Source organism: Rhopilema esculentum, chromosome 13 (assembly GCF_057945365.1).
Source record: "Rhopilema esculentum isolate cy_ngs chromosome 13, ASM5794536v1, whole genome shotgun sequence".
Lineage (NCBI taxonomy): Eukaryota > Metazoa > Cnidaria > Scyphozoa > Rhizostomeae > Rhizostomatidae > Rhopilema > Rhopilema esculentum.
In genome coordinates this window covers 2,322,697-2,335,614 of record NC_142827.1, presented here as the reverse complement: position 1 = coordinate 2,335,614, position 12,918 = coordinate 2,322,697, and the positions used below count along the sequence as shown (strand labels likewise).

The window sequence follows — 12,918 nt, the reverse complement described above, 5'->3', positions numbered from 1 at the left end:
GCTTTAACAAAGCAAAAACAGAGTCGAGGTGAGAGATTTTCATTATCTATCAAACAACAAAAATGTCACAAATTTCAACCATTTTGCCCTATCTAGCCGAGTAGCTGCAGTTTGAGGCAGCTAGCAGTTTCTATCTGCCATTCACATTTTCTCCGGTTTGGATTTTATTCTGAGAGCTAAGTCCAGCTTTAGTTTCAGTTAGAGCGCCGACGAAACTGAGAGTCGAGCTTTTGTTACAATTTAACATAAATCTACAATGGCGAGTGGCAACTGCGGTGAATAAATTCTCTTTTTTTAATCTTCGAAAGGACAAAACTGGGCGTACCCAGAAAATATACATAAATATTTTTTTAACGAAAAAATGAAAATGTTACTGATAGGAATGCGATTAGCTAGAAAGGTATTCACATACAAAAAGAGCAAAATGCCAAAAGCCCTTCTGTCAAAATATTGGACTATTTTTGTGGCTTTGTTCACTTCACGACCAAAGAAATGGGATAAAATTACATACCGATTTTCAGATGATGTGAAATATCCGAGCCATTTATTTGGTGTCACCTGCGCATCTAAAACAAATATGATTTATGAAATCAACAAATGTCAGCAAAGACTTTTACAATTGATAATACCTTCTTGGAAAATGATTAAACTTCCAAAAAGTTCGGTTGGATATCAATAAATGTGTATACATTTTATTGTTAACTAGAGTTGTAGCCGTAGACGATTTTGTTTCACACGTTTTAATCAAATAACTCTATGTAGTTCTTCTAGTTTGATTTTCAATTCTTTAAAAGTAATTAAACTAACAATTTTACGCTTTCAGTATTAACTACAATAGATTTATAATAATTCTTTGTTACCAACATTTAGCTAAAATACTCCCCATCTAATTCTCGACGGTGATTGCATTTTTAATTGCTTCACGAAAACGCTTTAATGAAAAACGCACATTTCACAACTTAAAACTGAAAACAGCAAAAAGATTTTTATTGGGATCCACAAAACCACCAGCATATGGTCTTCAAATCTTTCAAGATATGATTTTGTTTTAGACATTCGTCTTGAAAAGGTTCGCTTGCAATAATGGTAATTTCTAAATAAAGAAAAATTTGACTTAAAAGCAATCATTGATTTAGGACCACCAATTTTCAATTCAGTTGAGTTTTTCATTACGTATAATTTTTGTTATGCAAAGCGAAAAGCAAAATTTTTCTTTTAAATATTCACTTTACATTGATTTTTCTGTCTTTCAAATATCTTCGGACGTGACTTTTTTGTTTTAAAAAGGTTGGTTAACAAACACCACAAGTGTCACTTTGTGGTAAGCATCAGAGTTCATATCTGGGAAGGATGACACCTACACCCTTAGGTACATTTTCAAATTCACATGCATACACGTGAGATTTTTCCTGAACGTTCTGCTAGAAGGCTTAAAATCCCGTCGCAATGCACAGCAGTGATGCAGCTGTAATATTGATCATGTTGAAAAAAGAAGCAAAAAATGAAAACTGACCCGCTGGTGATAAATACATTGCCTCAGAAAAGCAGGTTAGCAGCAGTTTCAAGAGCTCGGTTCGGTTGACATCATGCAAAGCAATCTGTGGTGGCGAGCTTGCAAATCCAACACCAGCTTCCCTAAGAAAACGATAATGCATGGTTTATCGAGTGCAAATTGCGGAAAAAGGCGAGCAGCCCTGATGACATTTGCAGGATAGGCGTGGCTTTAGCTTCACACGGGCCAGACTAAACTGCAATTATGACAAAAAAACATGTTCCTGTGTTTTCACGGATTCTTTGTAATCTGAGGATTGTCGCATGTAAAGTTTAGTTCAGTTAAACGTGATTTATTTCCTTAACTATCCTTTTTCAAAATACTAAAAGACCCCGACTTAGTTTGACAAGTTTTACGATTCTTAAGCACACTTACCATATAAAAGCACAACTATCTATGTTTGCAAGATCCTCTGGAGTCTCCTGAAAAGTATAAAATTTGATATTTGACATCAGGTTTTGGCAATATTTAGGCCGAGACAAATGTTTCCTAGAGGTATCAACAACTCTGCGGAATTAAGTGAAGTGAAATGGTGGCTTATAGTCATTAGCCAAATGCTTCTCTATCGATTTTACACAAAACTCCACGGTCGCTATGCTCTACTTCCTTTAGCAGAGTGCAGCCACAAACAACACTTGTAACTAATTTTCATTTTCATTTTATTTTCAATTGTTTAGTCATGGCAGCCCCTCAATTAGCGAACGATTGATTTGCAGGGGGTCATGTATTTAAATACCATTCAATTCAAAATGAAAGTAAATACAATATAATAAAATAAGATTAAAAAAATAAAATTAAAAAAATTAATATTTAAAAAAATACTGTGACTCATGCAATGCTTCACTTTATTAAACCACCTTCCTTAAATTTCTTTAGAGTTGGTTAACAACTTGCTCAAGGGTGTTTTCCAAAAAAGTGAGAAGTGCAGGTCTAGGGTTGTGAGTCCTATGCCTTAACCACTAAACCATTGAGGTCATTTGCAAGAAGAGAATTGTATAAGACAGCTTCTACGAAATAACAAAACCTTGGTTTTGTGTGGTACATAATTCTTGAATTCAAAATACACTATCCCTTTCACCACAGCAAAGGCAGATACTAACTAACTACCTTTCTACCATCACAACCCATCAACTCTCAAGCAGGAGGCGGTTTGAATCAAAACCGAATCAAAAAGCTCACAAAAAACAAATTAAAAATCTTACTGGTCCACTTCTTTTCGCATAAACAGTAAAATCTGGACAGAACAGCAAATCCTAAAAACAAGAAAATTTAATTGTAAAGATTCAGTAAAAATGTGCAAAGTTAATAAATCAAAATGAATATGAACAGTTATCCACAAGGGTCACGGTCAGGAAATAGGGCAAATGTTCTCTAAATGACATAAATAAATTGGAAATTAGATGTGCCTCCAGCATTAAAATCAAAAGACTTGCTGATTATTTTGAAAAACGTGATAATTGTGCTGTTGAAAGGTCTATGAGGAGATGCAGCTAAAACTGCCTTCAATTGCTTAGGTGTACAAGGAACAGTAGATTTACAAAAATGACCATGTATTGGGGGTCTTAGTAATTTCAATAGTACAAGGAGGTTAAACATGGCTAGATTTACAATGATATTTAATCGAATTGAAAATTGAAGCAGAACACAAAAAAACCTGCGCAAGAAGCTTGACTGAGTGATTAACGATAAAATTTATCATTTTACAAATTTAAGAATAATATCATAAAGCAGTAATAGAAGATACTTCTAAATTGTGCATATTTAGGCACGCTTATGATTCCATCAGAGGTTTTATTCCAAGAAATTACATGGCACAACGAGAAAAATGCATGTGCAATGGGACATGCAAATAAAAATCTAATTATTTTAATTTTATATTGGCATACCAGCTACCTTCCCCAGTTTTAATTCCTTGTTAATAAATCCTGTAGACAGGGGCGGACACTTGATCAAATATTGGGGGGGGGCAAGCCTATTGTTTTAATAAGATGAGGTCACATTTTCCATTGTTTTAGAACAAAAGACAATTGTCCTCTAAATTATTGGGGGGACGGTCGCCCCCTCCCCCCAAGTGTCTGCCACTGCCTGTAGACAACCTGCGATTCACACACTTGCTGGATTAACAATGCCTTGAAGAAATAATCTTGTAAAAATACTCACTCCTATAGCATTAATGAAAGACTGAGCCAGAGGTGGTGGGGTGTCTCCATCAACCTGTTTAAAAATTATAGAAACACAAGATTAGGCAAAGGTAGCCATGCAGACATGATGCCTACAGTAAACATGTTACAAAGAAAAGGTTTGCTAATAAAAAAATAGCAATCTATCTGAAATATTTCAATTCAGCATTTATTGACCCTGTGAAAATTGTTCATAGTAATCAAGTGAATTGTAATAAAACAGATCGATTGGAAATTGGTTGGCTTTCAAGAAATGATTATTTTCATTATAGGGGAAAACACAATTAAGAACAGGAAAACACCTAATGAATATACACAATTAATGGTATATGGTTTACCTCTCTGTCCAAATCCTGTCTGGTTTCATCACCATCCTATGTAAGAAACATTAAACACGTTAGATTTTTGGTCAACCTACAGGAAGCATCAGACAATTTCAAAAAGTGAGCAATTCTTTTATATGAGCTAAAATTCACCTTATTCGAAGGAAGGATGAATTGCCTGGTGTCATTTGTAGTTTAGAAATAAATAAAACTATGAAACATGCAATGCATAAAACAACCAAAACAGTCAAAGTGCATTTTTTGTTAAGTATCTGAAATTGCCAGCATAAAACTTATCATATATTAGAGAAGCTCAATGCACAACAAGACATAGTTTCTTGCATCAAATATGCTGGAATTGTTACATAAAATTCTGGTCTTATTCAAAAACCTTTGAATTATAGCCAATTAAAAATTTATTTCTAAGATATTCAGGAACAAATCATAACATCCCCTTAAAATCATATTGTTTGGGGATGTCTTGGTATGCCAGTCATTGAACCAGTTTTGTCTAGCAAGCTCTTTTTTGTGCAAATAATTACATTTACATTCAGGGATCTAAATCCATTGGGCTAAAGGCTAAATATTATAAACTAAAAATGATTCCTAGAGAAATTTCGGATGTAGTGGATGCAAAAAATTTGTCTCATTGTGCAGACTTTAGAAGTTTCCCCTTTTATTAAAGAATGCATGTAGGCAAATTGTGGTTAAGACTTTATGAAATTTCTCTAATTTTCATATCTACAATATGCTTATTTTGAGAATGACAGGTCAATAATAAGTAAAGAGTGAATTAGCGTAAAAATAACAAAACAAGTAAGGTCTGGACAGAGAACAAAAACTGGGGTAATTCAAGGGGAGTAAAAATTAAAAAATTAAAGTAGAAGGACACCAGTTTCTACTGACTGCAGCTGAAATTAAAACTTGATGAAATAAACATGCCTGTCTTGGAACAGTTGACCAAAAGAAGCCTCTCCAATCTGGATCTTCAAAAATGTATGGAAGTAGCCTTGTCAATAGTCTTGTGCAATTCAAAACTGTCAAAAGAAATTATTGATTAAAATCAATGAAAGCAGATCATCCTTTTACAAACCAGTCAATAAGAATACTTGTGATACTTGCTACTATACAATAAAACTACTTGTCAATAAAACAACTTGGGGAAATAATTTGGTTCAAGAGAATGTCAATGTCACAGGTATTTGTGATTAATGTGCCAATATGTATAGCATGCAACATTTGCCTTGCCAAATATTGCTAATAAAGATCTATAGCACAATAGGGAATTGAAATGATTCATTAATATACAGATGTTTGACGGGGAACAGTGGATACTATTTTTAATAATAAAATTGTGAAAAAAGAACCAGAAGAGGAATTCACAAATCCGGCTCCTGAATAGTGCTTTTAATATTGTGAGAGAGTAAAGATATCCTTAAAATGACCAAATGATATGATATGACACCATAACATGGGCCACCAAAGTATTACATATAATCAGACCCAATTGGAGTACGAAGGGGGTATGATAATTTCAAAAATGTAGACCATGGAATTAAAAAAAACCTTGCTCTGGGTTTTCAGCATGTTTAGCTCCCCCAACCTTTTCATTCCCTAAACCCATAATCCATAAAGTAACTATTTATTCGCTTGTTAAGGCATACATTTCAAGTTCCTCAAGCAGTTCATGACAAATTTTAATAAGATCAGGGTATCAATGCACCTCTCCATCCCTTAACAAAATCTTTGGCAAGTGTTGTTTTTTGTTGTTGCAAGTGATGTTACAGTAGGGGGAGGCAGGCCTTTCAGTCTGAGGCCTGTGATTGTGCGAGATATATTTATGTCATTGATTCATTTTGGGATCAAAAAAATGAAAGTTGCTTATGTTAAACACTTGAAAGACAAGAGTTATAAAAATTGGTACCACAAAGCTTGAAAATCGAATTGAAAAGCGGTAACATCAATAGAAGTGATATTACTGATGCGCTTTTCCATATGATTTAAAAACCAGAAGTTATGAATTGTGCACCTCAATAAAAATATTTGAAGGGTGCAATCAGTCATGCACTCACTAAAATCTTTACAGGGAGGCCTGGGGAAGGTTTGTTTTTCTATACAGAATTAATGATTAGCTACATTAAGATGCATTCAGCTGTCCTCCTACATGATAATGATTTCTATCATATTAACAGTTAATACAGGGTGATGATATAAAGAAAAATAATGAAAATAAAAGGTCATCTGACTATAGAGCTATCACTCTCAAACTGAAATTAGTGCTGAAAATACAAAACAATGGTTTTTTATTACATTTTTGGATCTTCAAAGTTATCTTTTGATTGATAGTCCATTCCAACTCATGTACCGTAAAGAAAATATCTTGAAATGATTACTATGCACAAATCAACATGAATAATTAATAAATTTTTGCAAACAGGTTTGATTCTTTGTGCTTGGATGATCACTTCATCTTTGCATTTCCAATCAATTCTCATCCATTGTTAATTTCATTTTTTTGTTTTGTATGAAGCGCAAATGATTCTTCTCAACATGCATAACATCTTGCACAATCACATTATCAAAATTATTAAAAAAACTAATCAGTTCTACAAACCTGCTTGGTGTTCTGTTTGGCCAGCACATCCAGTTGTTGTAGCATTCACTAATTTCTCTACACACTACAAGCAAAATATTGTTAATTTAGACTCACAATTGTATTCCTTGCCTTATCATGTGTGCAAATTTTAGGACCAAACAGATAAACATTAAATTAAAGTTTTCTGAAGCAGAAATCAAAGATCAAGAAACCATGATACAAGGATGAATTTTTCCCATTTATATGCGAATTAATTAACCAATTTTTAAATAGGTGGGAAAATTAAAAAACTACAATATTGATTGTACAATAAAAGAAATTCATGATTCACAACAAATTTATGTGGTCATGTATAAATTTATGAAACACATTACAAATCACATTATTTGAAAAGCAAAATTGAATTATTAAAATAGTGAAAGAAACTTTGATGTTCTGTAAACTTTCATTTAATAATAGCTATAATTGTGTACAATATTCTTTATATCATATATTCAATATCAGATATATTACTCAAAGAAATTTTCTGTCTCAAGATAATATCAAACTAACCTTGTAGCATAATGTTGCCAAATTTGAGGGGCATTCTTCCCTCAGTGTTCGTATTTCTGAGGCTGGTATTAACGCAAAGATGTCATTAACTGTTGAAATTGAATCACACCAGAACTGGTCCCAGAACACTTCATCATTAACTTCAACAGGCTGAAAGAATTTCACAGAAGCAATTAAGAGCAGGTGAAAAATCGTTTGATTGCATAATGATTCAAATTTAGATTATTCTAAGTTTCATGGCTTGGATATTCTTTTTCCAAGTAGCATAGAACTTATAGCTAAAAGCTAAGCAAGCAAATGAGATATTTTATCCTGAGAAACTGACACAATGATTATAAATTTGGTTTTTAGTTTTTCCTCAGTAGTACAGATCTTGAAAATGAAATTTTTCTTTATTTTCTAAAGCAAACAATATAAAGGCTGATGTTTCATGTGAGGTGTAAGGAAACTGTACTTTAATTACACAGGGCTATTGTACTGTTTAAAGGTTTAGAAAGGGCAGGCCTCTCCGAGAAAAAAGCAACGCAGGCTATAAAAAGCCCTTGCCAATTTGACTGCATAGGCTATTTAGTCCTTGCAGAACTGCTGTTAATTTTTATATTTGAGTATTGACAAAGGCAAAAATACATTCATCTTAAGGAGGCATTTTTGTGTGTATTACTACCTTCAAATTTTGTATTACCACTCTTTAAAACGAGACAAAAGAGGAACATAAATTTTTGGAATATAGCAAATCTTTGTTAGGTTTTGCCGGTCAAATATGGCTTTTTTGGGAATGCCTAGCTTATTTGTCGTGACCTAAAAGAAATTGCTTCGTATTTCACAGCATGGCGTAAAGTTTCTCACTTAAATTATCTGTAGCATTAAACATGCTATATGTTATTCCTTTCGTGTGAACACATTCCCTACTCGATTGCAGGTTTTAGCAGATGATACAATAGTTTGTTAACATGTGATAAACACATAGATGTGTAAGACCTCTTTCTTCTTATTTACTGACACCCTGATATTTAGAGGTAAGTAGTACAAACATTGGGAAGCTACACTGTGCGGAGTAAATGAGAGCATTGGTTTGAAAAACTACACAGGCAGAATAAGCCCTCACAAATTTATTTTGCATGGGGTTTGCGTGGGTGCGGGCTATAGCCTGCGTCTCGGGGAAAGGACTGCGAAGGGCTCAGTGCTTTACTTAGATGACACTGGTGCTCATTGGATTTTATTTCTACACAGAAAAGTGCCCGAGGAAGGAAAGGGGCTATATCACTGATAAAGCACCAACATTGTCCAAAAATTTCAGAAAATTTTCTTCTTAATCAAAAAGTTTAGGAAACTTCTATCTGTAACCCAAGCAAATTTAAATATATACTTTTTTCCCTGGTTCTGCAACTCAAAATCTAGTAAATCCAGAGAGCATTGAATTGAGGGAATTACTGAAGAATAAACTTGCAATAAACATATTTTTTTAACAACCCTTCTTGCTCTTCAAATGCATTGGATAAATGCTAAGCATGTGGCATGGTTGAATAACATAAGATATATCAGCTTAGAAACTTGGTCAAACCTTGCCAATGAGATATGTTATGAGCTTTGTTACAAAGAAAGCCTCCATGTAAACCTAGTTAAACAACTACCAGTACATTTTTCGGCATTTGACATAATCCAGTTCAATTATGCCCTTGATACTTAGCTCACATATTCCGTTCACTAGACAAAACAGTCACTTGCAACCTCTATAATCTGTTTCAATCTGAAGAAATTATTATCCTACCTAATACAAATATGTTGACCACAGTACACTTTTTGGTAGAAGAAAGGGACCTTTACTTATAAAAAGCAACAAATATACAGAAACATAACTAAATGACTTGCTCTATACCACCAGCTGTAGACAAGTCAAACTCACAAATGCCTCAAAATATGCTGAAAATTTTCTTGCTATCTTTCAAGGAGAAGCATGGATTAAAAACAGTTAAAATATAATACTATTTAACATGACAACAATTTATTTACATGAAAACTATGCAAGATTTTCATTCTGGATTTAATACAAGATTAAGAAATAAATGGTTTCCATGATCTTTCAACATGAAGTTTGTAATGATACCACCAGAACATAATTAATTTATAATGAGACCAGATCAAATAGTCATGAATATTTGCTTTAAAATGGTAAGTAGCAACAAGATGTAAGGTCTTTCATTGGCAATCAACAATTTTTCAAGTTTCAATTACACAGTTTTGAAGCATTAAATTTCTAACATTTTGCCTGTGTTTCTAAAAAACTTTTAGCATAAATAAAATTTAAACTTTGCTGGGGCAATGTGGTGACTTAAGTTTAAAAGACTCTGGACTTGGTAATCAGCATAGGTATACCAAATTATGTATTTGTGAGGAATTTAGTTTTTAATTAGCTGCTCCAAATAAATTCACAAAAACATAATTCACCAAGGTACTACTGGTATAATTTATTTTTTAGTATTGTATAAATTCATAATTTAAACCCATAATTGGAGTACTGGCACAGCTATGGCACATTGTACAAAGAAATAGGTAAGAAAGATTGAATCCTGGAAACTACAATTTGATTAAGGGGGATTGTGGTAGTAACATTATAACGAGTCTAGACATGTTATGGTTAATGCAACTTCTATATTGTTCTACCAAGGCTCGATAAGAATACTTCCTGTCTTTTTTCAAGAGGCAAGGCAGAGCCTAACAAATAAAAAATGCCTCAACATTTGGTGTTTTATTCGAAATAACCCTTTATCATTTAACATAATGCTTCACTCACTGTCTGAGTAGGATTTGGGTTGAGGAGAATAATTCTCGCGGGCCTGATTTGCGAAGGGGGAGCGGTCTAAATATCAAGAGGGGAAAACCAGTTTTACCACCAAATCTAGCAGGCTGCCTAGCTCTTTCGTCATAAAATTGGTGTGGCAGGTTAAGCGTAAATAAAAGATGTTGGTCTGATAAAGGAATATAACAAAAGATGGGTAATAAACTTGGCAGATTTTGCGAAGATTGGCGGCCTTACCGTTTTCTTGCTTGTAAGCTGAACCACAGCTTGTCTAAAACTCAACTTGCTGTCCGTCCCACCCATATCATGCTAGAATATATATTTGCGACGTTCAGTAAGCAAAATATGCGATTTTCAACGACTTTTCAGTGTAAAAACTCTCCAACACCTACACATCTTTACGCTCGAATTTTGTTTTCGAGGCAATGTCCAGAGTCATCGTTCTCGGGGGGCTCCTGCACAGAGGGGCTCGCAGCAACATTGCATTAAACCTCGTATGCTCTTTTAAACATTTATTTTCACATTCATTTTTTTCAAATAAAGCAAAATCTCTACTTGCAAATGCGAATTAGTTACTTTTACAGCTAGCTATGAGTTAATCGTTTTTCAAATAAGCCATTCATTTAATATTTAAGTGGCAACTACTAAACACTACAATACACAGGCACGCGGAGCGTTGAGAAAAGTGTGGGATCTAAAAAATTTGGAGGAGGGGCTAAAACTGTATAAAAGAGACTTTACTGGCAGTTTATTACTTAATATTTGGCATTTTTGCAGAAAGTGGGTGGGCTAAAGCCCCCCCCCCCCCTGCTCCGCGGTGCCTGGTGCAACAGTAACTTGACAAAATCACAGAATAGCAAGAATGAAACACCAAAAGACATGGAGAGAAGGCTTAATTTTGTCATTTGTTTAATAAAAGGATCAAGGCCCCTGATTTTGGTTTGGTTTTCTAGGAGACTGGAAGCTGGACAACTGATTGATCAGGTAAAGCACTCCCTTGTAAATATGGCTAGTTGCTACTTCTCGTTAATTTGCTTTCGATATATTTCAGAGAACCATTCATCCACCCTGTTTTGATTTTTCATATAATGGCAAGCTTCAATTTATTGTAGTTCAGGTCTAGTGGCCTCCCGTTGCCACTGTGAGCTTGATGACATATAGTTGGTTCCTACGTGAATGCGCCACATGGATACCAGTTTCTGTATACCGTATTTTCTGAAATAGAAGCCGCCCTCAAATAGAAGCCGCAGTTTGAAAAAATTGTAAATAAAACCCACCCTCGAATGATAGCCGCATTTCTTATCAGAGCGGGGTATTGCAAAGGTAACGGAAACAAAAATATTTTCACAAAAAATATAAAGTAATGACACGGAGATGTCTATAATAAAATAACTTCTTGTATTTTTTTGTTCAGCCAATTTCGTTTGTCTAGGACACCGAAAAAGCAATAGAATACTGAACGTCCTATCGTACAACTGCACGAACATTTTCCATTAGTTTTCCGCCAAACAGCTGCCTGCTGTTATTGTTATGAGAAAAACAATATTCAATTTTCTCTAGATGGCAAAATTTCGGAAAAATCCAGTCTTAGAAATTTTCGCATTATAATTTTAGAAATATTTGTGTTAATCGTTAGTACAAACTTTATCAATTATTCTTCCTTATGCTCATAATCATATTTACAAAGTTTTATGGTTTTCTAAATTATTATAGCTTTTATAACAGTGAGCAAATGAAGTCGGCATGCATGCTCAGTTAAAAAAACCCAGCTAAAAGTCCAACTTGCGTCTATTTACAAAGAAACATTTTGAATCTTTTCATAAGAAAACTAGTTCAAGATAAATGCTAGGTTTCTTGATATTTTTGCTGATTTCTACGGTGGCCCACAGGTGCCACGACAAAACTTTCTTTCTCACGGCAAAACTTACTTTCTCACGGCAAAACTTACTTTCTCACGGCAAAACTTACTTTCTCACGGCAAAACTTTTTTCACGGCAAAACTTTATTTCTCACGACAAAACTTTACTTCTCACGGCAAAACTTTCTTTCTCAAGGCAAAAATTTCTTTGAATTTAATTTATTACTTAAATTTAATATATTTTGAAAATTTTATCTCGGGACATTGGATTCTCGTCGTCGTATTTTTTTCTCCCCTTATATTATGTCCATGCTTATTATTTCATTTCTTTATTCATTGTTATTACTATTATTCGAAAAATTAAGTACCTAGCCATCAACCCACCCTGTGAGTAATACGATATGATATGATATTAAACACAATACCCAATTTATAGGTTTTTTACAAGCCACAATCGAGCGTGCCAAGTGCACGTACGAGATCTTTTTGCACGAATTTTATGTACACGCCAATTTACAACGAATTGATCTTTTTCGCTGCTTTCAAAACAAAGGAATCAAAGACCTTGCATGCGGTACTGTTTCGTTGAGATAGGCATATAGGCCTAGCCTAGCCCAACCTAGACAAATTTTAGAACATTTCTGGGCTGTCTTTCTGCAAGAATTATCAAGAGAAGATGTAGGTATTCGCAAATTCTGCGAAGTTTAAAACGTCTAAAGCATTGATTAGATCTAAGTATCACGTACACAACATCACGTAAAGAAAGTTTTGTAGTGAGAAAGAAAGTTTTGCCGTTAGAAAGAAAGTTTTGTCCTGAGAAAGAAAGTTTTGCCGTGAGAAAGAAAGTTTTGCCGTGAGAAAGTAAGTTTTGCCGTGAGAGAGTAAGTTTTGCCGTGAGAAAGTAAGTTTTGCCGTGAGAAAGAAAGTTTTGCCGTGAGAAAGAAAGTTTTGCCGTGAAAAAAGAAAGTTTTGCCGTGAAAAAAGAAAGTTTTGCCGTGAGAGGGAAGTTTTGCCGTGGCACCTGTGGGCCACCGTAGATTTCAAAACCAAAAGTTCCTTA

At 34.2% G+C, this 12,918-nt stretch overlaps 1 protein-coding gene across 2 annotated transcripts in view; it reads right to left on the bottom strand.

Moving 5' to 3' along the window:
• Positions 1 to 10,444, bottom strand: part of LOC135691622 (protein HID1) — a 28,867-nt gene extending 18,423 nt beyond the window's left edge. The window contains exons 1-10 of one of the 2 annotated variants that reach the window (XM_065209541.2): positions 10,238 to 10,444; positions 7,204 to 7,353; positions 6,670 to 6,733; positions 4,998 to 5,092; positions 4,071 to 4,106; positions 3,713 to 3,766; positions 2,755 to 2,805; positions 1,928 to 1,974; positions 1,514 to 1,635; positions 512 to 566 (exon numbers count right to left, since the gene is read on the bottom strand). In XM_065209541.2, coding sequence (XP_065065613.1) covers positions 512 to 566; positions 1,514 to 1,635; positions 1,928 to 1,974; positions 2,755 to 2,805; positions 3,713 to 3,766; positions 4,071 to 4,106; positions 4,998 to 5,092; positions 6,670 to 6,733; positions 7,204 to 7,353; positions 10,238 to 10,303 — 740 coding nt within the window. In that variant the 5' untranslated portion in view covers positions 10,304 to 10,444. The remainder of the gene's footprint in view (positions 1 to 511; positions 567 to 1,513; positions 1,636 to 1,927; positions 1,975 to 2,754; positions 2,806 to 3,712; positions 3,767 to 4,070; positions 4,107 to 4,997; positions 5,093 to 6,669; positions 6,734 to 7,203; positions 7,354 to 10,237) is intronic. The other variant, XM_065209540.2, reaches the window with a different exon arrangement.
• Positions 10,445 to 12,918: the final 2,474 nt, after the last annotated feature.